Here is a 27,137-nt window from a genome sequence, read left to right on the forward strand (position 1 = left end):
ATGGCTGCAGCCATGACAGTCTATTTTCCATGGCAACTCATATGATGGGTTTGTACATCGGTAGAACCCCCACCTTATAAGAGCATTAGAAATGATATTTCTAATGTAGAATGTTGAAGCTATATTTATGACCAATCAAAAGAAAAATACTCATGGAGACAACCATTCAATAATTTAGCAGGTGCAGCGCTGCCAGCCATGGCAGTGTTCTTTTGTTTTCCTTTTTCAAGGTTAGGATTACGTTGGGTGAGAAGGGGAAGCTGAAGTGGAAAGGAAAGAGGTGGGGGTAATTTAGGGAAAACATGGGTGGAATAAGTAGATTAAATTTTTTAACAATTTTGAAGGGGGTGGGAATAGTACTAATCTAAATTTATAAGTAAATATAAAAATGTCTCAGCTTGTTACTTAATACTATTAGTAAAAGTCCCTAAAAATTTCAACTAATAAGTGACCAAATTCTTTTGAACAAAAGCTTTTAGTTTTTTAATAATAGGAAAAGAATAGGGGTGTGCATGGTACGAAAAAACAAAGCCAAAGGAATAATTGTAACTAAATCAACATTTACGAAATGACCAATCTAAGAACCAAAACCAAATCAAGCCTAGCCAAATCTTGTTGGTTAATCGTGAATATTGGTTCAGATAGTTTGGTTATCCGGAAACCAGGTAACAACTTAGCCAAAATATTAAGTCCAACTTTGTGAGTTTTTTGGATAATGACCCATTTTTCAAGCCTAATTTAGCTAGTTAAAGGCTCATTTTGCACACTTCATATGGTTATACAAAGGCTCATTTTGACAATCTAAGAACTTTTCAGAAATTTAAACACAAATTACTCAAGTTTTAACAAATTCCAACACAAATAAACAAGTGACAAGTTCTAACCAGTTATACAACATAAAAACAAAATGAACGTACAACACGCAGAATGAACAAGTGACAAGTTCTTACCCTTCTATAGTTTAAAAACATATATAAACTGTAATAAGAAATTTGGTTTACTCTATAATTAATAGATATTAAAATCATATAGTCTAAATTATAATTTATAAACTATATAAACTATAATAAACATATACAAAGTTACAAACATATATAAACTATAATTGAGAATTTGGTTTACTCTATAATTAAAGGTATTAAAATCATATATAAAATAATTAATATATAAAAATTAATACATATTATTAGTGGTGGTTTGGTTCAGTTAAAACTGAAAAGTTCCATATTAAAAACCAAAATCAAACTACAAAATTCGAATTGGTTTGATTTAATATCCAAAAACAAAAACAAACAAATAAAAGACCAGACTAAATCCGATCGATTTAATTTGATTTGAAACTTTGGGTATTTTCCAACACGCCTGTAAAAGACGGATAGAATCATAGAAGCAAACACACCATCAAGTGGGGAGTAGGAAAATCCAATTCTTTCAAAAAGAAAAAGAAAAAACAAGTAGGAAAATCCAATTTGGACATCATAATTCATACCCGCTAATCAATTGGTGCAGTTTGGTCTGTCTGACCACATTTTTTTGACATGTCCACCAGTGAAATCAAAGCAAAGCTTCTAAAAGTCAAATCACTACCTTTCGGCTTTCTCATCCAAGGTTGACTGTTCTGTTACTTCTGTAAACGTTAAAGTAGAGTTCTTTTCTTGCAGTCTATGATCATCTCCAAGAAAACTAATTCATGGAAACCTTGAAAAGAGTCATAAATAAACAGTTCTATTGAGAAATTTGATATTTTCAATTATATAATACACAGAGGATTGCATGCACTGATGCACCAACCACCATCTCTCTCTTTAATCCCAATATGGCAGCCCTCAAGATCACCAAAAAACACCACAAACATTTCAACAATCCTTTCCCTTCCACACCTAAATCTCTCCCTCTCATCCAAGGAAGCCTCTTGTTCAATTCTCAAACACTGCCTTCACAACAACATTTCTCAGTTGGGAATGATTTTCAGCTCTCTTGGAGCTCCATCAATGGTGGGTCTCTCTCGATTTGTCACCAATCGCAGCCCAAACGAGCCATATGGTCCACCATCCCAGGACTGGCCTTTGTCTCTGCAGCATTGGCTGAAACAGAGGTGGAAGAAAGCAGGGGCTCCTTTGTTGTGAAAGACAGAAATCTTCATTTGGTTTGTCAACACCAAACCATTCAAGATATAAGGGTGATCAATCACTTTGATCACTCTCTAGAGGCTCAAGGTCAAGATTTTCCATCTGGGTATTTGGGGTTAGACCAGAAAACAGATTCTAAAGGTACCCGATTCCCTATTGTGCTTGTAACTGGTTGGGTTTTGAATATGAAAATGAGGAAGAAGCGTTTTCAGAAATCTGGCTTTCTTGGAAATGCACAATTTGAGGGAAAGGAGCCTTCTACTTGTGCAAGGTATTGGGTTTGGTTTGAACAGAAAGGCAATGATCAAATTGGGTTCCAAGTGAAGCTTGGACAACCCAACTTTGAGTTTCGCACAAAAGCTTCCCCAACTTCTTCAGGAAGATACAAGGGGTTTAGACGAAGGCTGGGTCGGTTTCAGAAGCGCAGACTTAGGTGGTGTTGGTCTTTTGCAAGGCCAAGAGGATTTGTCTTAGTTTCCTCATCAGAGGAAGAGTTTGCGGAACTCAAGGCTGAAGAAGTCACAGAATTCAACAGGGTGTGCTTGACATATTCAAGTGAAGAAAATGAGAGATTTTATGGTTTTGGAGAGCAGTTCTCTCATATGGATTTTAAAGGCAAAAGGGTACCCATTTTTGTTCAGGAACAAGGTATTGGGAGAGGGGATCAACCTATTACCTTTGCAGCCAACTTGATCAGCTACAGGTAGACTAAAGGCTAGCTCAGCTATTCAACCATGTAATTCCAATTAGATATTGACTGTACAGATTTTGATATTTAATGCATTTCTTTTCCATTGCAGGGCTGGGGGTGATTGGAGTACAACCTATGCTCCTTCTCCATTCTATATGACTTCAAAGATGAGGTCTCTTTACCTTGAAGGATATGATTATTCCGTTTTTGATCTAACGAAGCATGATAGAGTTCAAATACAGGTACTGTTAGATAACTATTGCATCTTGAAGTAATGATGCCATTTTAAATTTGGGAATTGTTCAAAACAATTTTGGAGGCCACCAGTCATGAATGAAGGGTGTAGGAACTGTAAGGTTGAAATTGAGTTTGAATAAAAAAGATAACAAAGGAAGATCAAGGTGTTCTATGTCATATTCGAATTATTAGCAAGAAGTAAGCGAAATATTAACATTTGTATACTGGAGCTCATTCAAGGTCTTAAACTTGCCATGATTTTTTTGATGAAAAAAGACAAAACTGGGCTAGTTGGCTCATTCAAGGTCTTAAACTTGCAGTTTCCCATTTTCTGTATGCTGGAGCTTGCAGATACACGGAAATTCAGTTGAAGGACGGATATTGCATGGGAACTCACCGTCTGAGCTTATTGAATGCTTCACTGAAACCATTGGGAGACCTCCTAAACTTCCTGACTGGATTATTTCTGGAGCTGTTGTTGGCATGCAGGGTGGAACAGAATCTGTACGCCATATTTGGAATGAGCTCAAGGCTTACAATGCTCCCATTTCCTCATTTTGGTTGCAGGTAATGCACATCCCTGCACCAAAATAATATACTTATACGTAAACAAATACATACACAAACACTCATGCACAAACCTGTGCGTGCACACACACATGTTGAGAACATACAGAAGTAGCAGAACAATGATTTATTTTTCCTTTATGTTAAGAACAATTATTAGAAATTAAACACCCACATAATTTATTGAGCCATTTCAAATTCTAACAATTTAAATTCTAATCTGTTTTCACAGAATTTTGTATGTATATTTGACATAAAATTCTAATTTTTAGCAAATTTCAGTAATTGGTTGTAAGTTGTATGCCTTTTAACCCTGTCATAATTGTTGCACAGGATTGGGTGGGCCAGAGAGAGACATTGGTTGGATCACAACTCTGGTGGAATTGGGAAGTGGATTCAACAAGGTATACGGGATGGCAACAACTAATTAAAGATCTTAGTGCTCAGCATATTAAAGTGATGACTTACTGCAACCCGTGTCTAGCTCCAGTACGTATCTCCTCCTTCAATGATTCTCATCTATAAACTCTTCTAGTACAATTCCTGCAATCATTCGCCAGTTACCAATCAGTGTGTTGGATCACTGAAGAAGGGCAATGCCATCACTTTTTCTAAAAGGAAAATACCTTTTATGTTCTTGCTCTTTTCCTTTTTATATGAAATGATGGCAGTGCCCCCCATCGGGCAAAATCTGTGCTGATAGGAATCAATACTGTGATTTGTGTTTGAAAGCTTTTACTTGATTTCACAGTGTCATGATAAGCCAAACAGAAGGAGGAACCTCTTTGAGGAAGCAAAGAAGTTGGACATATTAGTGAAAGACAAGCGTGGAGAAGCATACATGGTTCCAAATACAGCTTTTGATGTAGGAATGTTGGATTTGACACATCCAGGTACTGCAAGTTGGTTCAAGCAGATTCTGCAGGAAATGGTGGATGATGGAGTCAGAGGATGGATGGCTGATTTTGGTGAAGGGCTGCCTGTGGATGCCACCCTATATTCAGGTTATAATTCTCAACTTAATCCTTGAATGGGTTCTCTTAAGGTTACAATGACCTTGGTCATTGCCAAAGAATGAGCGAACTAGAAACTTTTTGCATGAATTCACATGTGTTTAGTTTAGTAGTGAACAAATTTGGAAACACACAAGAGCCAAGAGGGCTCAGTGTTTTGGCTATCTAAAAAAGGTCAAGCATTTCCAATTTGGCTCCTCTCATTGGTTTGAAATGTTATATAATGGTTGCACACTTATCATAATATCCAATGTTACTACCTTATCAGAAGAAAACAGGAAGCTTTGTGCCATAAGCAATAGTGGAAGGCTTAAACATTAAAAGGAGCCTCAGGCTTTGCTTTATATTTGTTATCCATTTTCCAATCTTCTTGTCCCTGGAGGGGTTATTTTCTGGTGCCAATGGTGCAGTCTCACTAAAATTCTTAGTGTAACCTCTTTTTTAGAATCAAAGCATTAAGAATAACTATACTTGTCCCAACACTTACTATGTTTTCTGTCACAGCTTCTAATAAGGGTTTCAATCATCTTCAAATTGGCTAGTTCATTTTTCACCCAAAAAAGAAAAACACATCACATCCCCATATGTTTGAAAGTTTCATACAGTCACATAGAACTGTCAAAATATTCTTTCAGATTGACACAGGGAGCAAAGCTAATAGCCTTTTGTTTTGAAACTTTATCACCAAAAGTCTAAGATCCTGAATTTGGCATCTTGAATATTATTTTCATATAAAATTAGGATATGCTAACAATTATAATTGATTGTTTTAGGTGAAGATCCTATTGCAGCCCACAACAAATACCCAGAGCTGTGGGCCCAAATAAACAGAGAGTTTGTGGAAGAATGGAAAGCTAACCGTGTGGGGAAGGAGAAAGAAGACCCAGAAGAGGCCTTGGTCTTTTTTATGAGGGCTGGTTTCAGAGATAGTCCCAAGTGGGGGATGCTATTTTGGGAAGGAGACCAGATGGTAAGTTGGCAGGCTCATGATGGGATAAAGAGTGCTGTTGTTGGTCTACTCAGCAGTGGGCTTTCTGGGTATGCTTTTAATCACAGTGATATTGGAGGATACTGTGCTGTAAACTTACCTATTATTAAGTACCGAAGAAGTGAAGAGTTACTTTTGCGATGGATGGAGCTAAATGCTTTCACGACTGTTTTCCGGACTCATGAAGTAAGTTCAACATCTGCCTCCTGAAATACAAAAGCATCAACATTTTCATTGATCATCATCATTATTAAGTAAAATATAAGTACAATCTGGCACCACTGAATCAAACCTTTAGTGAACATGTACCATTGTCATGACTGATATTAATTGAACCTTGATAACTCTAACATGATCTGTAAAATTTCATCAAAGAATAGAAGGTTGGTACAAAGATAAGTTAATTTCCATAAGCTTCCAATTCTCAGCACACACTCATAATTTCAAAATGCTGAATCAAGGCTTGACAGCTATAATAACACTTCTCATGAATTTTCATCAGAATATTTGAATTCCTCCACTTAGAGGCTATAACAGGTATGACCTTATTAGCTACTGATTTAACTATCTTCTGCAAACCAGGGAAATAAACCATCTTGCAACAGCCAATTCTACTCAAACGACCGAACTCTATCTCACTTTGCACGCTTTGCTAAAGTCTACAAAGCTTGGAAGTTCTACAGAATCCAGCTTGTAGAGGTAATTCCAGAAGTTATTATATACTAATTGTACATAGCATCTTTAAACTTAACTACAAAAAATCTGATAAACTTCTCTCTCTGCATTACAGGAAGCCACTCAAAAGGGTATGCCTGTATGCCGCCACCTCTTTCTGCATTACCCAGATGATGAACATGTGCATAATTTGAGTTACCAGCAGTTTCTGATTGGTACCGAGATTCTAGTGGTGCCTGTCCTTGACAAAGGCAGGAATAATGTTAAGGCCTATTTTCCAACAGGAGAAAATTGTTCTTGGCAACATATATGGACTGGAAATCAATTTACAAAACAGGGTTTTGAAGCCACAGTAGAAGCTCCAATTGGCTACCCTGCTGTATTTGTTAAGACTGGCTCCCTAGTTGGAGAGACTTTTGTGAAAAATCTTACAGATTTGAAAATTCTTTAAGAAAAGCAGTCCTCGAAGAGGACAATTCAAATTATATTACCTTCTCATTTCTTAAGGCACTTCTCAGTTTTGTGCTTCACAGGCATGCTTATTTTGTTTCTTATTTGATTCCACACACAAAGGCATAGGCATGATCATTGCATGTGCTAATGAAATCTAATTCTACATTCACATAACAAAATATACCTTCCATAATCATTTACGTGTTACTTTTTTTCTTAAGTATTCTGGGGTAGGATCTTTCTTTTTGCTTATTAAGTATTCTTCTCCAGGTTAGTCTATGAACACAAAAATCATGATCCACAAAGGAATGGCTGAAATCCTTGAATATGACACCTCCATTTTGATAGTTGAATTAGAAAAAATTTCAAATTTCTGTACATGCAGTTAATGAATTTAACCTTAAAACTGAACCAAAATGTTAAAATTTGTCATTTAGCTCATGGAAGCACAGAACAATAACATTACCATGCGGGATACCTTATACTGACCCTCTAGATTTGTGACCCCATGACAAGTTCTGGAAAGTAATGGAGTTCCCAAATATACACTAGAGCATGTTATTCAGTTCCAGAAGAAGTAAAGAAAATAACGAACACCTCCTTCCTGGAAGCTTAAATTAGTACCAGGATATATAGACACAGCACATACAAATGCATTGAAAAGCTTTAAGTTCAAAGAGTTAAGAATTCAGATGTATAAACAAACATAAATATAAAGCTTACATGAAGGATTGTGTATGCATATTGGTTGGATGAAGGGCTTTACTGGATCACTTTGAAGTTAAAGTCTTACAGCTGAGGCATTGAGGTAGGAATGTTTTAGGCATTTTGGGACAGTTTTGGTGTTCGGTGGCGTTTCCTCAAAATGAGGAAGAGTTCATATTTTATGACTTCTTTTCCCTCTCTCTCTTGCCAACGGATTCGAATACTTGCAGGATATTCTCTTTATGATCGGTCCCAAGGACATTTTCTATCGTTTCTTTTGGCTAAACGGCTGTGTTTCGAGTCATATTATACTTTGCTATTCAAAGCATGTGGAATGGTGGTGTCAATGTCAAGTTAATTTCAATTTATTGACTTTATAAAATAAAAAGGATTTGCAATAGAGAGTCGATGTTAAAAATTGAATTGCAATGAATGTCAAAAGTCAAGATGCACGTCAAAAAATTGATATGAAAATTGCAAATTAACCTCACAAATGCTAAGAGAACAACCGGCTCCACTTGAGAAATTAGCCTCATGTTTGAGAAAGAGAATGAACAGGTGGCAAGCTTTGATTGGCAAAGAAGCTGCCCCCTGCCCCATCCTGTCAACTTGCACTAGCAGATGGATGTGGCTTCCACCTGGAAGTACAATTTTTGCAGGAAAACAATTTCATGTCAAGTCAATAATTGACATAGTTGAAAAATAGGGGTTAATATAATTGAATTAAATTGTCAATTGACACCCACCATTGCACATGGTCAATAAACAGACATCCTCTTAGTTTTTTCGTATTTTCATATATACCCCATGAGGTTTCAAAAATTACAACAAGACCCCATGAGATTTGAATTGTGTTCACATAACCTTTTCCATTAAAATTCTGTCCAAAAATTGCTAACATGAGCATAAAAATACCTCTATATGACAAGTTCAGCCTTATAGTTATTTACATGCATACCTCATAAGGTTTATCATTTCACATAACCCCTCTAGGGTTCCCGAAATTATAGGAACACCCTATGAGGTTTTAACTCAATTGCAGAAATAAACCCTCAGTTTCAACGCATTTGCATATAACCCTTTTCTCATAAACGAGCAGGACAAAAAAATTACAATGGTTGAAAATTTAGAAAACAATATTGTTTAGTATGTAATGAAGTGATATTACTATTGAGAAACATTATTTTAACTTTGTAAATGTTATTTTGTTATTTATAAGAATCTGCCATTCGTGTTTATGATTAAGCGATAATATGAAAAAAAAAAATGCTATAATCTCGGGGGTACGTTATGTGAAAACATAATAGCCTTAATGGGTAAACGAACTCTAAAGTTAACTTTGTCATTTAGAGATGTTTTTGGACGGAATTTTGTGAAAATGATTTAAAACCTCAAGGGATCTTGCTATAATTTTTGAAACATTAAAGGATATATGTGAAAACACGAAAAATTTAAAAGTGTGAAATTAACCCACTATTCAAAGACAATATCATAATTCTTACCCAAAAAAACAAAAAAAGACGACAACATAATATTTACACGTAGAAAGAATGCATGTAGATGGTCTAATCAGCATTGAATTTGAATAGAAAAGAAAGGGCAATAACACCATGATTGTGATTGATCAATAATTTTAACATAATACCATAATACTACAAGAAAATTTATCTTATTAATCTATAAATGACTAAAAACTATTCGTCTCTTTATTGCATTGTCGTCCCCATTTTCTTTGGCTTGCTAGTGTTAATCAGCATTAAGAGTTATCTCCTAAATGTGCTAAGCATTAGCTTTCAATTAAATACATGTCAAATTGTGATCGGCTAGTGAGGGATAGTCACCTTACTGGTAAGAAGCCGAACATTGTTCTTTCATAATTTACTTACTTAGTTAGCAATAATGTTGGAGACACCACTTTGTATTCCAACTGATATGGCAATTGACGTGTCAATTTCTTACTTACTGCAAATAAATAAGGTCCAGTATGGGCCGAAAATTGAATAAATGAAAAACTTACATATAAGTTGGGATTTATAAAGGGGTTTTTTTTTTTTTTTTTTAAGTCCAGTTCAATAAAAACCATGATTATCCGGCCCACCAGCAATAACGCGCTACTGTAGCAGCCCATTTTTTAAAAAATTAAACAGAAGCGTTAACGGCAAAAAAGGCATAGATTTTCTCCCGAACTCCAACAAATGAATCCATCACTTTGTAAACTGGTGCATCTAAATTTATGTTCAGAGATGAGAAATAATCAAAATGAAAACCAATCAAAGTCCATCGTACAACTTTATTTGATTTTATTTTCCATATATGCCACACATCACCTCATCAAAAGCCAAAATTAACTTTGTGATTGGATTTGTGGCTTGAAAGGAGTCATAAAGCAGAATGGTTTCACTGCACCAAGTCCTTGATCAAAAGCTTAGTCATGTGTCTTTTCTTTTTGTTCTTTTTAATAATTAATTGGTGTGGTATTGTAGCATAGCAATTAATAATTAATCAATTTCCTCCCGAATTCATAGCCCTATTTACATAATTACATATTGCAGTAACAATTATAGTTTCACTTATATATTGTTACTGATAAGTAGTAACATACATAGCCCTACTTACATATTGTTACTGACAAGTAGTAACAATTATAGCTTCACTTACATATTGTTAATGCTTGTCAGTAACAATCATAACCTCACTTATATATTGTTACTAACAAGTAATAACAATCATACCCCCACCTACATATTATTACTGTTTGTCAATAACAATTATAGCTCCACTTAAATATTGTTACTGACAAACAGTAACAACTATAACCCCACTTAGATATTGTTACTGACAAACAGTAACCAATCATAGTTTCACTCACCTATTGTTACTGCTTGTCGGTAACAATATATAAGTGAGATTGTTACTATATTTCTCAATTGAGCCCAGCTCTTCCAAATTGCGCTCAGCGCCTCCAGATCGCACCCACATTAATAATAAGGCTTATTATCAATTTTGCCCCCTGAACTATGATTTCATTCCTAATGTGCTCCCTTACTTTTTAATCTTATCAATTTACCACTTAACAGTTACAACGTTATTCTAATGTACCCCTTCCGTCATAATTTCCGTTAGTTTTGTTGATGTGGCGCCTATTTGGCTACATAAACATAAAAAGTGGGACCCACCCCTTTAATTTAATTCAAAACTTAAAATTTAAAACAAAAAAAATATATTTTAAACTAACATTTAAAAAGAAAAAAAAAAAAAAACCAAACCCTCCATCCCCTCCCCTCCCCAACCCGTGCCCAGGCCACCCCCACCTCCCTAAACCCTCCCGATCAGAAACTCACCCCACCACCCTCTCCTCCCGATCACCCACTTGCACCGGCCCCACCACCATTTCTGGCCAATGACCCCCTCTCTCTCTCTCTCTCTCTCTCTCTCTCTCTCTCTCTCTCTCTCTCTCTCTCTCTCTCTCTCTATTTTCCCCTCTCTCTAGATTTGCAAATTGGTGGGTGGCCGTCGGAAGGGATGATGAAGGTGACGGTGAAGTTATGGTGGTGGACGAGAGAGTTGGTGGGTGGGTGCGACAGTGGGGCTGGGTGGGTGGGTGCAACGGGTTTGGGTGGGAGGGGGGGTGTGACGGGGCTGGGAGATTGGGTTGGGGGGGAGGTGCGACGGGGTCGAGAGGGGCTAGGTTGGGGTGACGGTGAAGTTGTGGTGGTGGACGAGAGAGTTGGTGAGTGGGTGCGACAGTGGGGCTGGGTGGGTGGGTGCGACGGGGTTGGGTGGGAAGGGGGTGTGACGGGGCTGGGAGATTGGGTTGGGGGGAGGTGCGACGGGGCCGAGAGGGGCTAGGTGGGGGTGGGGTGGGGTGGGAATTGCAGAAGAAAAAGAAGAAATAAGGGAGAAGAAGAACTTGAGGGGTGGGTTCCACTTTTGGATCTATGTGGCAAAATGAGTGGTGCTGAGTGGTCTAGAGAGGTCAAAATGACCAATATGCCCTGCCACGTCAGTAAGATTAACAAAAGTTATGACGGAATTGAGCCGAATGGGTACATTAGAATAACATTGTAACTGTTAGGTGGTAAATTGATAGAATTAAAAAGTAAAGGGGCACATTAGGAATGGAATCATAGTTCAGGGGGCAAAATTGATAATAAGTCTAATAATAATTGCAACTGTTTGATAGTAACTATTGTCCCAAATAGTTATTACTCGACAGTAACAATCATAGCCATCTTCGTCCACAGATTATTCCCAACTGAAAACAAAGACAATTTTCAAAATACTTACTTAGAAAATCCACTTCCACAACAAAAAATAATAATAAAATAAAATACAAAAAATTCCTCTATTTTAAAAGCAACCAAACAGATGGGCATACTTTAGCCATTGAATGTTTATGGTTGCATTGTATTTCATTTGCATTTTGGGATTGACTATTGAATGTTTCTGGTTGCATTGTATTTCATTTGCATTTTGGGATTGACTGTAGAAAGGTAAAGCTATTAAATTAATAGCAACAGTACCAGAGGCTCCATTGCATTTCATTTGCATTATGGGATTGCTTGCAGTTTTCATAACCATTACTAACCATGAAAACTAGCAACTGTAGAAAGGTAAAGCCATTAAATCAAATATATATAATGATTAACTTGAACCAATGATTAACTTGAACCATATCAATATCCAACTCAATCAAAAACATATATAACCCACAATCATTTCATCATAAATCAAACATCCACAACAGTAATCACACCCAAATCAAAGACCTCCAAGAAAATTAAAACTTCAATGACAAATATACGAATTAATAGCCATTCAACTAACCAGAAATCATAATCATAAAGAAGAGGGATAGACATATGAGTTACCAACTTTAACCAAACTCGAAGGTAGCGCAAGTTGTTTCGGTATTGCCGATCGGACTCAAAACAGCAGCTCGACGGTGGCAGCTAAGCCACTGAACCTGGCTGCTTCGAGATCAGCGTCGCAACGCCGTCCGAGCACCATCGCTCAACCTCCAAGCCCACGTGGGATGACACAAATCAAGGAGGAGAGGTGGCTAGGCGTGAGTGAGGAGAGAGAAATGAGAGAGGGAGTAGGAGAGAGATGAAGAGAGACGGAGAATGGATGAAAAATTAAAACTGGGCTAGAAGAAAAAAAGGTGGACCGGCTGGGAAATCCAATTAAATAAGTGGGTCTAAGAGGGAATAGGAGTCCAAAACTGAACTTTATAATCATTTACTTTTTATAAAGTTGCAATTTACAAAGTTGGAATTTATAAAGTTTGGATAAGAGTTGATGCCTACAGTACTCATTTAGAATTCTTATTACCTCTTTCAAGTAACCTAGAACATAACTGGCTACATCGTAGACATTTTGTAAAAAAATAAGAATAAAGGTTGGACTGAAACTAAGGAAATATTTCATATATCTTGTGTCCAATACAGAAAATAAACAGCATTTTTTACACTAACTACAAAACCTCTAAAAGCCTACCTAAACTCTGCCCCACTCAAAAAGGGCAATTCAATACATTGCCGTATGCTCAATGAGTTTCACAATGAATTTAAAGGTGCATCAAAAAAACCCTTTGCATGATCGCTGTGCTAACTGCTAAGAGTTTCTGCCTGTCTGCATATTGGTATACAGTTTAACTTGTCTTCCCACGATTGATGGCTCCCTTAAATATCTAACTGGTCGAGGTTGATCATGCCTGCAGCATTCTTTATGAGTTCCTTCCGGAAATCCACCTAAAAACAGAAATAAGCACCATATTATTTAAATCCTGTATTTTAAGTCAATAATATGTTATGACATGCATGGAAGCTGGGCAGCTGATTGACTTTAACCTAAGTGGGTAAATATATGGTGATACAAAATTAAAAGCAATTTAGTTCCATCATGCAAATCCTCGGTTTTGTGCATAAGTCACACAATTCCTTCAAATTTTTTAACAATTCAGAAACATATAGACACCACAAAGAGCATGCAAGCTAGAGAGAGGAATTGCCATGATAAGGATTTTGCAGATAACAGAGTGTCCGAGAGGGAGGGAGGAGCAGTCAGCCCTCAGATATAAGAACCACAGCTTCAGTAAATCATAACCCAGCAATAACCTTTATGCATGCTCAACTTACCCGAGAACCCATAAGGGAGGAAAAGACAATGTTGGCCTCAGCAGCATCCTCAACCTGTAATTGTTTCAGTAGCCTTTGTTCAGGATCCATTGTTGTTTCCCATAATTGTAAGGGCATCATTTCCCCCAGGCCTGCATTGCAACCATACGGACATAATTAGACAGCTAGTTCCAACGTGGCCAAAAAAAAAAATACAGCTAGTACCAATAAAAAGGTCAGTGATGCTTGAATTCATTGGTAGCATAATAACTTTCCATGGAATATAAACATACTGATTATATGGAACCATAAAAACACAGATTGCCCCTTTAAGTTGTAACAATACAGTGAGCATTTCTCACACTGGATTTACCATGTCTACAATAGATGGCAGAGGATATCACAACATAACTCATTCTCATTCACATAAGAAATCCACAAACAGCCATATAACTGGCCAGCACAACAGCAACTTATCCTTATCAAGGAAACTTTAGAGTTGTGATTGAAGGATACGAGAAGTTCAAGGAAAAGCAAAATTAAAGATCAAGCACATTATTTAGCTACTATTAAATGTTATTTTTTTGTTTCTTACCCTGAGGAAGCTGCTGATGTAGATCAATGTTTTCTTAAGATTTAGGAGTCAGGGATATTTACGTTATTTCAGATTTGCAGGAGATGAGAGGAGCTATTATGCATAAGTCTTATGTTGGGTTATGTCCTTCGGCTTTACATTGTGCTTTTTTAGGGTTGTAATAGTTTCCTGTTGTTTAAAAAAAAAAAAAATTATTGATCATTATGAATATGATACAATAATTGTGAACAAGAAGAAGTTCACTTCAGAAATACAACACTTCTGTACAGACAGGAAAGAAAACAAACTCTAGCCAAAGCAAAATAGAAACTATCCTACAGCTGCCTTCCAATTTAACAGAAAAGACGAGATAAATCTTTACAATCTGCTGAAACAGATGCCCACAAAGAAGAGCAAAGCTTGACCGCTCGTAAAGTTCCTCAAGCCCTACCCCTTTGTAATCTTCATCCAAATGATCCAAATCACAGCCAAAATGCTGCAGTCCAAAAGAGCTTTAGCCTTTTTTGCCTTTTCACTTAATAAAGAATGACACCCTGCATTCCTGTTTAGAAATCTAAGTCCTATTACTGATAGGATAAGCCCATATATATGGTTTTAATCTTTTAATTTGATGGAGAACAAGTTTGGGGCTACACAAAAAAAAAGATGCCAAGGAAGTTGAGGAACCTCATGTGTAGAGCCGCATTCGTCAAGTTTTATGAGAAAGGCTCTTATGTTTAAGCAAAACATTAATATTGAGGATCCTTTAATAAACAAGCCAAGCTTGATTTAAACCTAACTCGGCTCATTTAGGCTTGTGAAAAAAGCTTGCTGAGCCAGTTCATCATATACGACTTGTGAACAAGCTCGTAAGCAGTTAGGTTTATTATTTCAGTCTATATTTTTTAAATCATTGCAATTTTTTAGGTTGTTTAATATGGTCTCATACCTTTGGTTGCAGGAGGTCTTCCGTTGAAAGCTCCAATCTTCATTCCACACTTGTGGATTTGCAAGGTGGGGCTGCACTTATTTGTTTCTTTGTCTGCATCTCTTTGCCACTCCACATGCAGGATGGGGTTGCATGTGAGGGAGGGGGTTAACTTGATATACATTGTTGGTCAAATCCCTAAACTTAAGTTTATAGGGTCCAATGGTTTAACATGGTATCACAACTCTGTTTAAAAGGTTCTCGGATTGAACCCCTAATCTCATCCCCCACTTATCTATTAATTTGCAAAGTGCATGGTGGAGTTGTATTAATATGTTTCTCTATGTTTGCACTTGTTTGCCCCTCCACGTGTAGATTGGAGTTACACATGAGGGACGATGTTGGCTTAATATACATTGTTGACTCATTCTCTAGAGCTTAAACTTATAAGGTTTATGGTTATCTAACAGGTAGGAAGTTACCCGTTAAATAAATTAGCTAATTAAATTCAAAATATGATCAAATTCTAGCTCAAACGGTATATCAAGTATAACCTTGACCATCAATCTTTGAGCTTGACTACAGCTCGAACTTGACTCCAGCTCAAGCTTTCCTTAACTTGACTTGTTTTGCAGCCCTACCCATATGTGATGCCCAAGGAACCCCTAGGTTTTTTTCTTTTCTCTGTTCTTTTTCCATTAAAACCCTAAAATCCTATCACAGAAATCCTAATCCAAACCACAATCAAAATAGCTCTACATCCACAAACCAGCCACTTTCATATTCTTAATTACTGTTTGTGGATGCTACTCACAGCCATGGAACAGCCCCATAATTTATCCTAGTCCATCCCAAACAATCCCCAAGACAAAACTTTCATTTTTCTTCTAAAATCTTGTAACCTTAAACTTTACAACCCCTTTGGCCTTGAAATAACTTTTTAGAAAGCCTCTAAATCAGACCTCCCTTGCTGTCCTACGTCGTACACTCGTACCCATTTTCTTGTGGTTTACTAAAAGATGTTAGGAGTCAATAGTGCCCTGATTGCAGCCATTTAGAGATAGATAGTAGGTATGCACTAAAGAAAAACAGATCTTCAAATTTTACTTCTGGACTTCCATGAATGCAGAGATGGACAGTAGGACTACCTCATCCACCAAGGCTGAGTCTGATACTCAATTTTTTGGAGGGCAAGGTTTTAGATTTTTCCAAAAAATAAAGCATAACTTAAACTTATCTTGTCTACTTTTCATCTTGCACCGGATAAAGAATGTGTGCATAATGTGGTTATGCAAGAAAGACAAAAAAAACACAAAGCATGCTTGAGAATATTTAAGCCAGCAACAGTAAAATATAATGTATAAAAAAATTTAAGACGCACCTTATGTTTTAAAACGACATTATTTAAAATGAGCATGTGTTAACTTGCAGGAAAGATCAGATACCATGAACGGATATAATGGACCTACTGACTTGCAAATAGATATGCCCTTAGCAGTGCATCCATCTATGATTACTAACATGCAGGGAAGCATGCAAACCCAAGCTTCATAATGCTCATCTCACCTTTGAACCTCTGAATGTTGTATGATGCATTTGGAGGGAAGGAACTCTGAAGCTTTTTAAGTTCAGCATCATCATAGCAATAATATGCTTGCTTTCCCCTCTCAACCTGGTCATTTCAGAAAAATTAACTGACTTTGCTATATTATTCTCTAAGCTCTCTGATTAATTCATATACAATGCAAACCTTGAAAAGTGGTGGAACACCAACATATATGCAACCCTCATCAAATAAGGCTCTCTGCAAGCAAGAACTACTGCATCATTTGATATTCATTTGAATTCATTGTAAATAAGTGGAGTTTGTTATGTCCTTTCATTTTTGTTTTCGGTTTATTACTTTTCATAGCAAAAAAAAATCTGCACGAAATATCCATTTCCTACCTGATATCTAAAGAAAAATGTCAGTAGCAGAGTTCGGATGTGAGCACCATCTACATCAGCATCTGTTAAGATGATAATCTTATGGTAACGCAGAGCCTCCTTCTTAAAATCCTCTCCCTGAAACAAAAACGATTATATACATGATATTTATTTTCAAAAAAAGGGGGGATTGGAAAATATATAAAATAAAAATCAACCTTCACTCCAAGTCCAAGACCAAGAATTAGATTTTGGATCTCTTCATTTTTATACATTGCTGCCTCATCCTTCCTTTCAATGTTCAGAATTTTTCCCCTCAGTGGAAGGATAGCCTGCAGTGAAGATTTTTCCGATATATATTACACTGTCTCATAAATTTATGAAAAGAAAAAGTGTGCAATCCAATTAAATATTCTATAATTTTCGCGATATATATTCTACACCTGTCTCATAAGATTTTTGCAATATATATTACACTTATCTCATAATTTTATGAAAAGAAAAAAGCTTTCTCTTTTCAGAACATTGTATTTCCCAATGCATTAAGAAGCAATGGCAAGAACAATATTTTGGTCAAGCGACTCAAGCTAAATGTCAGAATGCCAACACAGAGAACGGCAAGAAAATCATGTAATGTTTGATGCATCTGGTCAAGATAAAACTTCTAATAACTTTCTCTTCCATTCCCATTTACCAAAAAGAGGAAAAGAAAGAAAAGCTTCCTTTCACATATTTGCTTCCAAGAGTAACAAGAATGTTTTCTATAAATCTTTGCTTCCTTCTCCTTCAATGCTTAATATTAAACAATTACCAATTTACATTGCTACTGAAAAGTTTATTCGAAAGGAGGCGATATAACTTTGCAAGGTATTGCATAAGCTCCTAAAAGCATCTGGTGATTGAAAGACACAATATTGCCAAAAGCTACAAACTAGCAAACTTATAAATTTACCTGAAAGCGCCTATCACGACCTTGTTTTGCACTTCCACCAGCTGAATCTCCTTCAACTATAAAGATCTCTGTAAACATAGAACAAGGAGCAAAATTTTAATGGTCCACAAAATAATGCAATAGTTGCTTGGAACGCCTACTATGTACTAAGACCACCAAAGACAGAAGAAATCCAAATTTAGGAAAATTGCTTACAATTCACTTTTACAACCACAATTATGAATTACAAATATAGCATACTAGTCCTTTTAATCATATCAACTCATAAAAATGTCTCATGTCTTAGAAGTTAACATAAAAGAGTAGAGCATCTCAATGTCACAAATAAAGCTGGAGCCATTTATCATTACCATGGGACTACATAATTCATACAAAAGTGACTGAATATAATGGTTCAGTCATTTATGGGACAGAGTTTGATTCTGGACATCATTGTGGGATAGGAGGAAGACCATTTGTGGGATAGAGTTCGATTCTGGACATCATTGTGCCCTTCAGTTTCCTCTAAATTTAGGCATTGGTCTTTTCATGCAATTCATTATGATTGAAATGATGTTATCATGTAACTCTTGTTTGTTGTTTTTCTAGTAATAGATGTAGTCTAAAAGGAAGATCTGTCAGGGGACAAGTGTTGTAATTTTTCTTCCTCAGTGAAATTGTGTTTCTAATAATATAAAATTAAATTAAATTTAAAAAAAAAATTAAGAAAAACTTGTAAGTAAAATATAGTATATGGAATATGTTTCTGAAAGTCCTGCAAGTTACACAATTGGCATTTTCAATCATTCTTGATATAGTTACACGAGTAAGTCCAAAATTATAAAATTTATAAACTTAAGTAGAATAAAACATGATTCCATATACCATCAAAAAACACTTAAGAACCTAATAATCAAAAAATCAAATTGATATTACTGTAAGAAGCTCATATCAGTTTCATACAAGATGGTGAAAAACATACCAGCTTCTTCAGGATTTGTTGATGAGCAATCAGCTAGTTTTCCGGGGAGAGAAGATGATCGCAAGACACTCTTTTGTCTCACCAGTTCTCTTGCCCTCTTTGCTGCCAGAGCTGCCTACACAGTGAAACATTAGACATGAGGAAAAAGTATAGTAAATATATGTAAGATTTGTGGATCAAAGTGATATTAAATTTACAAAGAATGATACCTTGAGAGCATTTAAAGACTTTGAAAGGATTGAATCCAGTACATCTGGATGCAACTCCAGGTATTCTGTTAGATATTCTTGAAGAGATTGATCAACCACCTTCCGCACTTCTGGATTTCCCAACCTAGTCTTTTAAAACAAAACAACCAACAAAATAAGGGTGCAATGCCAAAAAACCAAGATGTCCGTAGAAACAATACAACCCAAACAGTACACATCAAGATTATGATAAACACAGTACCTTGGTTTGGCCTTCAAACTCCGGATTGGGAACCTTGACTGAGATGACACACGTCAATCCTTCTCTTACATGCTCACCACTTAAGGTAATATCCTTATCCTAAAAGAAAATATAATATGCCTTAAATTAATGAATTTTTAGCTACTTTATCTACTTTGTATTAATATTTAGGTTAATTATTGAGATGAGTTAATTGTAGCTAATCAATCTTCTAAACATAAGATTCTTATATCCAATGAACCTTGCATAAGGGGGCAAACATTTGATGTAAAATATACTTGAAGCTCATAACTCTTTTTTATTTTTTATAAGAAGCTCATAACAAATTATTCAGGTTTTTTGACTTCTGTTTTAATAAGCATCAAAACAGTTACTTTTTTTAAGTGTGTGTGTGTGCACGCATGTGTGTGTGTGTGTGAGAGAGAGAGACAGAGAGAGAGAGAGAGAGAGGTGAAGTCATAGAGGAGTATTTGTACCCAACAGTCACATAAATATGTTAAAGTCCCAATTCCTAAAAATGGCCATGTTAGTTTGACTGGAATGCCAGACTAGAAATAGGAATTGTAATCCATTTCCTGACTATTCCAGAAGGAAATGACTTTGAAATTTCCATTCCTACATTTGGAACAGATCAGAAATTGAGATTAGGAAATAGTTTACTATTCCCAATCTAATGTTTGATATTGATTGGAATTAACTAAATAATTTAACACTTTTTCAATTCTATCCCTCTCCTCTCTCCTACCCAATGATGAACCCAAAAGTCAGATTTGAACTCTTTCACAGTCCAATACAGGTCCGATGAACCAAGGGCATGGAGGTGGATGCTCTTTTTTGGGCAGAATTTCTAATTTTAATTTTTGCCGATGGTAGGAAACTTGAATTGATCCACGAGAGGGAGAAGATTGATATAACAACCATAAACAGAGAAGATGGTGGCGCCTGGACTCTTTTTGGAACCTTCATCGTCTTGATTACCAATAACACACAGAGAAGATTCATATACAAAATGTTTGTTGCTACCTTTTCTATGGTAAGGAATTTGCCATACCATAATCCAATTGATTAAAAAAGTTAAAGTCACCTGGGAGAGAAAGAGAGGTGGTACTTTTGGTGTTTACTTGTTAAAGACAGAAACAATGAAGTAGAAAAGAAATTGAGGAGTCCACAGAAGAAGAAGAACAACAGAAGGCTTATTCAAAGGCAAATCTAAACTCTTTTTGTATCATCTCTTCTCTTTTCATGGAGGGGATGGGTGGAGGCGATGGCGACCATGGCAGATCTGCCATGCACAGAGAAAGGGTACAATGGAGGACGTAGGGAGGAGTGAGTTATTTTATTTTTCAATTTTTTTGTCAAATAAAGGGGCATTTGCTGTAATTTTTCATTCCATGTTGTATAGAATAGAAATACACCCCCCCCCCCCCCCCCCCCGTATTTCTATTCTGCCTCTTCAATGGAATTGATTCCATTCATCTATAGTCAATTCCTTAGTTTTGTTTCTTTTCCAAACCAGCCAAACATCATGTCTTGATGGGATGGGAAACCAATTCTCATTCCTGATCTGATTTCGGCCAAACAAAAATGGCCTCAATGTTCAATATCAGTTCTAATGGCTATGAACCATACTCTTATCAAGCCACTTCTAGAAGAATCAAAAGGAACCAAGCAGGGATGCACCTTGATAATCTTTGACTTCTTCCCAAGGTTATTAAGGGTTCTTGTTAACGAAGCCTTCATTCCATCAATATGGGTTCCTCCATCAACAGTACGTATGCTATTAGCATAACCTAGCATTGTATCTGAATATGCATCAGAACACCTAGTACAAAATGAAATAACCATATTGTCACAAGTAATACAAGAAATGGCTTTCAATAATATGTAAAATTCACTTTAAAATAATTTATAACAAGAAATCTTTATGATAATATTTATTTCGTTTTAGATTAAGGGATTGTAAAATACACAATGGAAGATGATATGAATTACCACTGGAGAGCTACATCAATAGTCATTCCATCTACTTCTTTTCTGAAGCCCACCACGTCATGAAGCGGATTCTGAATCAAGAACCACCAATCAAAAATCTTTACAACATTATGCAAACGCATAAATATCAAATGTTAAATACTCCATATAGATACACATTATGAAGTAATTATCCTTTATATCAGAACATCATATCCACTGTGGGCCTTGTGGCCCAGTGACATGTAGTTAACTGCCCCTCGAGGAGTTGCTAGGCACAAGCCTTTAAACCCAATGGAAAGTTGATATTATGTGATTGTAGAATATTCAATGGGTACAAAAATTGAATGCACCCTATGTAGATAAAAATGAAATAATGTTCAGTAATTGATGTATTCCTTTCTTACAAATTAAATTATTCAAATAAAGCACAAAGCCATGTACAGCCCATAGTTCAAAAGCAGAAATTGCCAGAGTTAGTATTTACTTGTCCACTTCACTCAATTGAAAACCTTTATGCAACATCAATAATAGTAATACATATGCCAAAAAAAAAAAAAAACAAAAAACAAACCAAGCTTCAGATTGGATTGCATCCAATCTAAATCCCTTTTTTTTTTTTTTTTTTTTTTTTGTGATCTTAGGGGTGGGGGGATTCGAACTTGGGACTTCTTCCAATCTGAATCCTAGGTCATCAAATTAGGACAACAAACAAATGCAAAGGGGGAATCATAAAAATTGCAAAGGGAAAAGGTCGAGCATACCTTATCAGTATTTAGCCATCTCACATATTCAACCAGACCCCCTGCATAGAAGTATTCATTGCGCTGGATCTTCTCTGGATCAGTATTCTCTTGTCTAAGAGTGATCATGAGCTGCAAATGTTAAACAGCAGAAGACAATAAGATGTGGAGTATAGAAAAACATTATGAGCCTTTATTGTGCTGCCAGAATACCACTACAGAAATGAAAATCCATAAATTAGTTTAAAATAAATATATACATTCAAGCGCAAAAGATATATTTGTTAAAAGACAAATAAAAATATAGTGAAGCATGATAATTATCAATCAAAAGAAATGACTTTACATTAGGGTTTAGAAAAGCTAGCTCCCTAATTCGTCCAGCTATTGTGTTGTAGTCCAACTGAATATCAGTTGTGAATACTGCAGGAAGGGATGAGAGTCAATATCGTAGAGGTAAATCACCAAATATAATAATCCCCAAAATAATTGGGAATAAATGTAAACCAATGACCATCAAATTCATTATGACTTGTAGGGTAAATGAAAAACCTTCTTTGTCTGGCCAAAATCTGATGCGTGTTCCTTGTCGATCTTGAAATTGAACTGGAAGCACATGACAAGATAGAGTTGTCACAGGCTTTCCACGAGAATATTTTTGCTGGTATTCCATTCCATCACGCCAAACAGTAACTTCTAATGCCTGTGCGACCAAGCATCACAATTTAGCATGCTAGACACTTATAACCAGAGTATTGATCCTCAAAAGCATATAAGACCTAACAAGTTAATAAAAAACTAAAAATAAAAAAACCTCAAGGTGAAAAGGGCAAAAGTATTGTGGAACTGTTGTGTTGGCTAATTTCGAGTAATTTGGTTCGAAAGGAATTTTAGCATTTTGGAAGGAAATTTGCGGAGGAAGCAGACTTCTAGTGGATGGAGTGCATTTTTGGGCTGCATTGTGGGCATCGTTTCTAAATAGTTGAGTTATACCATTTTTCTTTCTTTGTACAGATTGGTGGGCTTTTCTTTCTTGAGACAATTGTGTTTTGTGTTATGCATTTGCTGTGATAGTTTTGAGTAGCTAGCAGGCTGTTACAGATCTATACAATACCTTTGGTGGACTGCTTGTTCACTGACGTCATACTTTTTCATTTTATTTTAATAAAGCTGTTCTGTCTCTTATCCATTTAAAAAAATATATATAGATGTGATTAAAACTTAAGGCTATAATTTGATCAGCACATCGGAATGGGAAAACAGATGACATAAGAAATAGAATCAATTAAGGCTTAATGAGAATGGAAAGAACTTAAATATTCTTATCATCAGAAGGAAATGTCAAGGTGCTACAATCTGATCTTATACCAGGCATGCCTTTCAGTTTCAAAATTTTTCCAGTGTCTTACAATGTATTTTAAGGTTCATTTCATCATTCATTAAAGTGATAGTTATAAGACATGGAATTAAAAGCAAATGCAGCAGAAAAGCATAGGCCTCCTAACAGTGGAGAAAATTTGATTCCAAAGTGCAATCATTTTATTTCATTGGAAGAAAAGAAAGAGAGAGAGAGAGAGAGAGAGAGAGAGAGATTTTAAAATCTGACCCATAACCAAAATGATTTAATGATTTAATGGTCCCCAAGCAAACCTAATGAATTACTGAACATTGATATTTACAAAATCATAAGAAAAATGACCAAATAAAATTAGATGAACAAGCAGTGCATACCTCAGATAAGGCATTGACAACCGATAACCCCACACCATGTAATCCACCAGACACACTATAGCCACTACTTGAACCACCAAACTTGCCACCAGCATGTAAAACCTATAATTTAACAAATAGTTTATAAAATAATAGAATTATGGCAAAAAGAAAGAAAACAATTCCTACACTCAAAATAGGTCGCAAGTGACACAATAAAAGACACATTTTTTCTCTACATGAGAAACATAACTTTCATTAATAAAATGAAAGCGTACAAGACAAAGGAGTCCACTGAAATACAAGAAAACAATACAACACACCAACAAAACAACTCCACATGCTAGAAAACAATACAACACACCAACAAAACAACTCCACATGCTAGAAAACACTAACACCTCAACAGGAATCAACTAACTACAACCACTAAACACAGCTGCTTCCCAATTTGAAAATATAACAGAAAAAGAAGAATCCCTAAATTCGGAAGAAACATAGGCCCAAAAAGAAGCCCAAAAACGAACCCTTTCCCATAAATGATGCACGTCCTCACCATTTCTATCATCAAAGACCTCTATATTCCTTTCCACCCATATAACCCAGAAAATTGCCATCATAGCACATAAAATGAGAATGATTATTTATGCAAAATACCGTCAACACAGTCTCCAAGGCAGATTTCTTAGTTGCTGGGTGCATATCAGTAGGAATCTGCAGTGAACAAGAGAATCAACAAAGCAAGTAAAGATAGTAGCAAAACATATTGAAAGTGTACATAAACCTATAATTATTGAGAAGTGTATTCAAGAAAATTTCTAAATTAATGCATGGTCAGTCGCAAAATTCTAAACACTAGAAATGCATTATAAGAAGGTAAACAAAATCAGATGTTCTTTTGTAGTTTTTCCTAATTACTACTAAAGAATAAATTTTCAAAATCAAGAAACTGCACGGGTAAGATCTTAGTCGCAATATGTGGTGCCTGCAGCTAAAGTACAGTTCTCTGAAGTCTCAACTGTACTCTTGCAATGGGTATTAAGAATGCATTACAGATACAGGCAATCACCATTAGATATCAATGAAAATATTAATGGTGAATAAAGGATCCCAGAAATTTAGGTATTTCTGTCATGTGATCTAAACTGTTTATTGTGCTACAGCATTTAGGTAGCAACCTATCAATGTTTGATGAATAATTTAGAGACTCTGGACAAATTGACTATCCAATATGAGAAATATCAAGGGACTACAGAAGGCATGCACTGGTGCAAAAGGCACATCAAACTACATGTCAAAATTAGAATATCTTGGCAAGCCTTACCTTAAGAAATCATGATGTTATATTCTTACTTCAAATATATACAGCAAAGAAATATTTAAGCTTTTGACTCAAAAGCATAAAAGAATGGAGCATACCCCACGACCATTGTCACTGATGCTCACAGAATCATCTGCAAGTAAAATGACCTCAATCTTTGAGGCAAATCCGGCTTGAGCCTCGTCAACAGCATTATCTAATATTTCGTAGACCTAAAAAATATGATCAGAAATGTCTCTTTTAGCTCCAACGAACCTAGAAGAAGCATATTATTAAAACTGGAAAGATAAAAGTGAGGAAAACAATACCAAATGGTGAAGACCACGAGGTCCTGTGCTCCCAATATACATCCCTGGTCTCTTTCTGACAGGGTCTAAGCCTTCCAATACCTAAACATGTTAGCCATTATAGCATGAAACTGACAGCTTATCAAGCCCCATTCAAACAATTCTAACTAAACCCACCAATAAACAACAATTTCCAACCAACATAAGTAGCTTATTAACATAACCATATCGATTTTGAAATTCAAAAAGCAATTTTGATGAAATCAGACGTCTTGACACGGGGTATATTACCTGAATCTGCTCAGACCCATAAGCCTTGGAGCCAGCGCTTGCTTGAGAAGTCTCGGTTGCGGGGCTGGACGACATAAAAGCTCGCGGAGCAACCACATTTCTAACCGCAAAGCAGCTAGAAACGTCCTTCAATCGAAACCCAGTCCTGTCACCACCAATAACAAAAAGCTACAATACTTTCCACTTTTCCAGAAAAAAAAAATGCAGTGAAATATAACTAAAACTAATTCAAAAACCAATATCTTCTCAGCAAATATATAAATTCACATTCAATAAATAAAAAACTGGAACAAGGATACTGATAGAGTAGCCTAGCTTCCATATTTCCCGCGCTTTCGAAGGAACCAAACGGGAAATAAGAAGAAAGTGAGGGGCAAAATGGGGAAGGGAAAAGTACCTGGGTTGTGCGTTGAGGAAGATGGTGGGACGAGCAAGAGAGGAAGAAGAAGATGATGATGAAGAGGCAAAATGAGGGTGGAGAGAAGAGTGTGAGAGGAAGCGTAGGGCCATGAAGCGAAGATAAGGACGAGGAGGAGGAGGAGGAGGTCGAAGAAGAAGAAGAAGCGCCATCAATCTTTTTCCAATCTTTATTTCATTTCGCTTTGTGTCTCTGTTGGCTTTGTTTTTGTCTCTTTGACCTGTTTAGCGTTTAATTAGGTGTGAAAAAGAAAAGATAAACCCTATTCACTCCCTTTCCCTCCTTCCCCTCCCTCTTAAACCCTGCCTCTTTAACAAGCTTGTTCTCTTCCAAAACTCAAAAAATAAATAAATAATAAGTCCTGCTATTTGAACTCAATTTTTTTATTTCTATCCCAAACACTTTAATAAAAATATAATTTTCAATTCTACCCTAATATAAATTAATCTTTAAGGACTGAAAAATTAAATTAAAATTAAATTAAATTAACTTGAACCTATACCCAACATTTCTTAATACCCAACATCAATTCTCCACTTACATCGTCACTCAACTCTCTATCAAAACCCTAAACACACTATAACACTCTCCATATTGATGCAAACAAGTTTAATTTTGACTAACGGATGGTTAAATTGTGGTTTGTGAGTCTTTAAATGAAATATTTTCATCATTCCTTTGAGTTTTAATAGACAAAGTGCTTATTTTCAAAAATTGAAATCGCAACATGTTCGGCAAAGAGTGTGTTGAGGTTACAAATAAAAAAGTTGGGTTCGAATAGCTGTACCCATAAATAAGGCCGGGGTTATTCCGACCACCTTAAACTGCTGAGTTGACCACCCTATTTTTAATTTAGTTAAAGATATATATACTTCATAGCAAATGGACCATAAAAGACATCTTATTTTTTTAGAACATGTTTTCTTCCTACACCCCCTACCATCTTCAACCACCAGCTAGCTCCACCCGTACACCACCATTATCTTCACAGTCTACTCTCTTCCACCACCACCATCTTCAACCTTCAC

General features: G+C 36.0%; 2 protein-coding genes and 1 long non-coding RNA gene across 3 annotated transcripts; 1 reads left to right on the forward strand and 2 right to left on the reverse strand.

The window, feature by feature from the left end:
• Positions 1-1,421: 1,421 nt before the first annotated feature.
• On the forward strand, positions 1,422-6,910 carry LOC147282669 (uncharacterized). The gene is made up of 8 exons (XM_086249276.1): positions 1,422-2,832; positions 2,930-3,062; positions 3,409-3,624; positions 3,958-4,113; positions 4,376-4,628; positions 5,411-5,811; positions 6,208-6,324; positions 6,416-6,910. The coding sequence occupies exons 1-8, from the start codon at positions 1,817-1,819 to the stop codon at positions 6,749-6,751; spliced, it is 2,628 nt and encodes an 875-aa protein (XP_086105402.1). The 5' UTR covers positions 1,422-1,816; the 3' UTR covers positions 6,752-6,910.
• On the reverse strand, positions 3,507-7,595 carry LOC147282670 (uncharacterized). Its single transcript, XR_015123113.1, has 5 exons — positions 7,477-7,595; positions 5,918-5,981; positions 5,726-5,831; positions 4,093-4,167; positions 3,507-3,637 (listed from the first exon to the last, which is right to left on the reverse strand). It is a non-coding gene; the product is annotated as an uncharacterized LOC147282670 (long non-coding RNA).
• A 5,277-nt stretch (positions 7,596-12,872) lies between these two features.
• On the reverse strand, positions 12,873-26,338 carry LOC147282671 (DNA gyrase subunit B, chloroplastic/mitochondrial-like). The gene is made up of 21 exons (XM_086246640.1): positions 26,089-26,338; positions 25,692-25,836; positions 25,422-25,502; positions 25,212-25,325; positions 24,450-24,506; positions 23,814-23,915; positions 22,635-22,785; positions 22,429-22,505; positions 22,104-22,214; positions 21,361-21,431; positions 21,049-21,190; positions 19,369-19,467; positions 19,128-19,256; positions 18,919-19,033; positions 17,958-18,025; positions 17,224-17,337; positions 17,027-17,143; positions 16,830-16,883; positions 16,646-16,751; positions 13,599-13,729; positions 12,873-13,211 (listed from the first exon to the last, which is right to left on the reverse strand). The coding sequence occupies exons 1-21, from the start codon at positions 26,259-26,261 to the stop codon at positions 13,143-13,145; spliced, it is 2,226 nt and encodes a 741-aa protein (XP_086102766.1). The 5' UTR covers positions 26,262-26,338; the 3' UTR covers positions 12,873-13,142.
• Between the last annotated feature and the right edge of the window lie 799 nt (positions 26,339-27,137).

The sequence above is a fragment of the Dryas octopetala genome, chromosome 6, assembly GCF_963921425.1.
Source record: "Dryas octopetala chromosome 6, drDryOcto1.1, whole genome shotgun sequence".
Taxonomy (NCBI): Eukaryota; Viridiplantae; Streptophyta; class Magnoliopsida; order Rosales; family Rosaceae; genus Dryas; species Dryas octopetala.

Coding starts and splice junctions, on each gene's coding strand:
- LOC147282669 (XM_086249276.1), top strand. CDS start 1,817: ATGGCAGCCCTCAAGATCACCAAAAAACACCACAAACATTTCAACAAT. Junction 3,063..3,408: donor ATGATAGAGTTCAAATACAG/GTACTGTTAGAT, acceptor TGGAGCTTGCAG/ATACACGGAAATTCAGTTGA. Junction 6,325..6,415: donor ACAGAATCCAGCTTGTAGAG/GTAATTCCAGAA, acceptor TCTGCATTACAG/GAAGCCACTCAAAAGGGTAT.
- LOC147282671 (XM_086246640.1), bottom strand. CDS start 26,261: ATGGCGCTTCTTCTTCTTCTTCGACCTCCTCCTCCTCCTCCTCGTCCT. Junction 22,506..22,634: donor ATTTTGGCCAGACAAAGAAG/GTTTTTCATTTA, acceptor CCCTTCCTGCAG/TATTCACAACTGATATTCAG. Junction 21,432..22,103: donor GATGGCTAAATACTGATAAG/GTATGCTCGACC, acceptor TTCTTGATTCAG/AATCCGCTTCATGACGTGGT.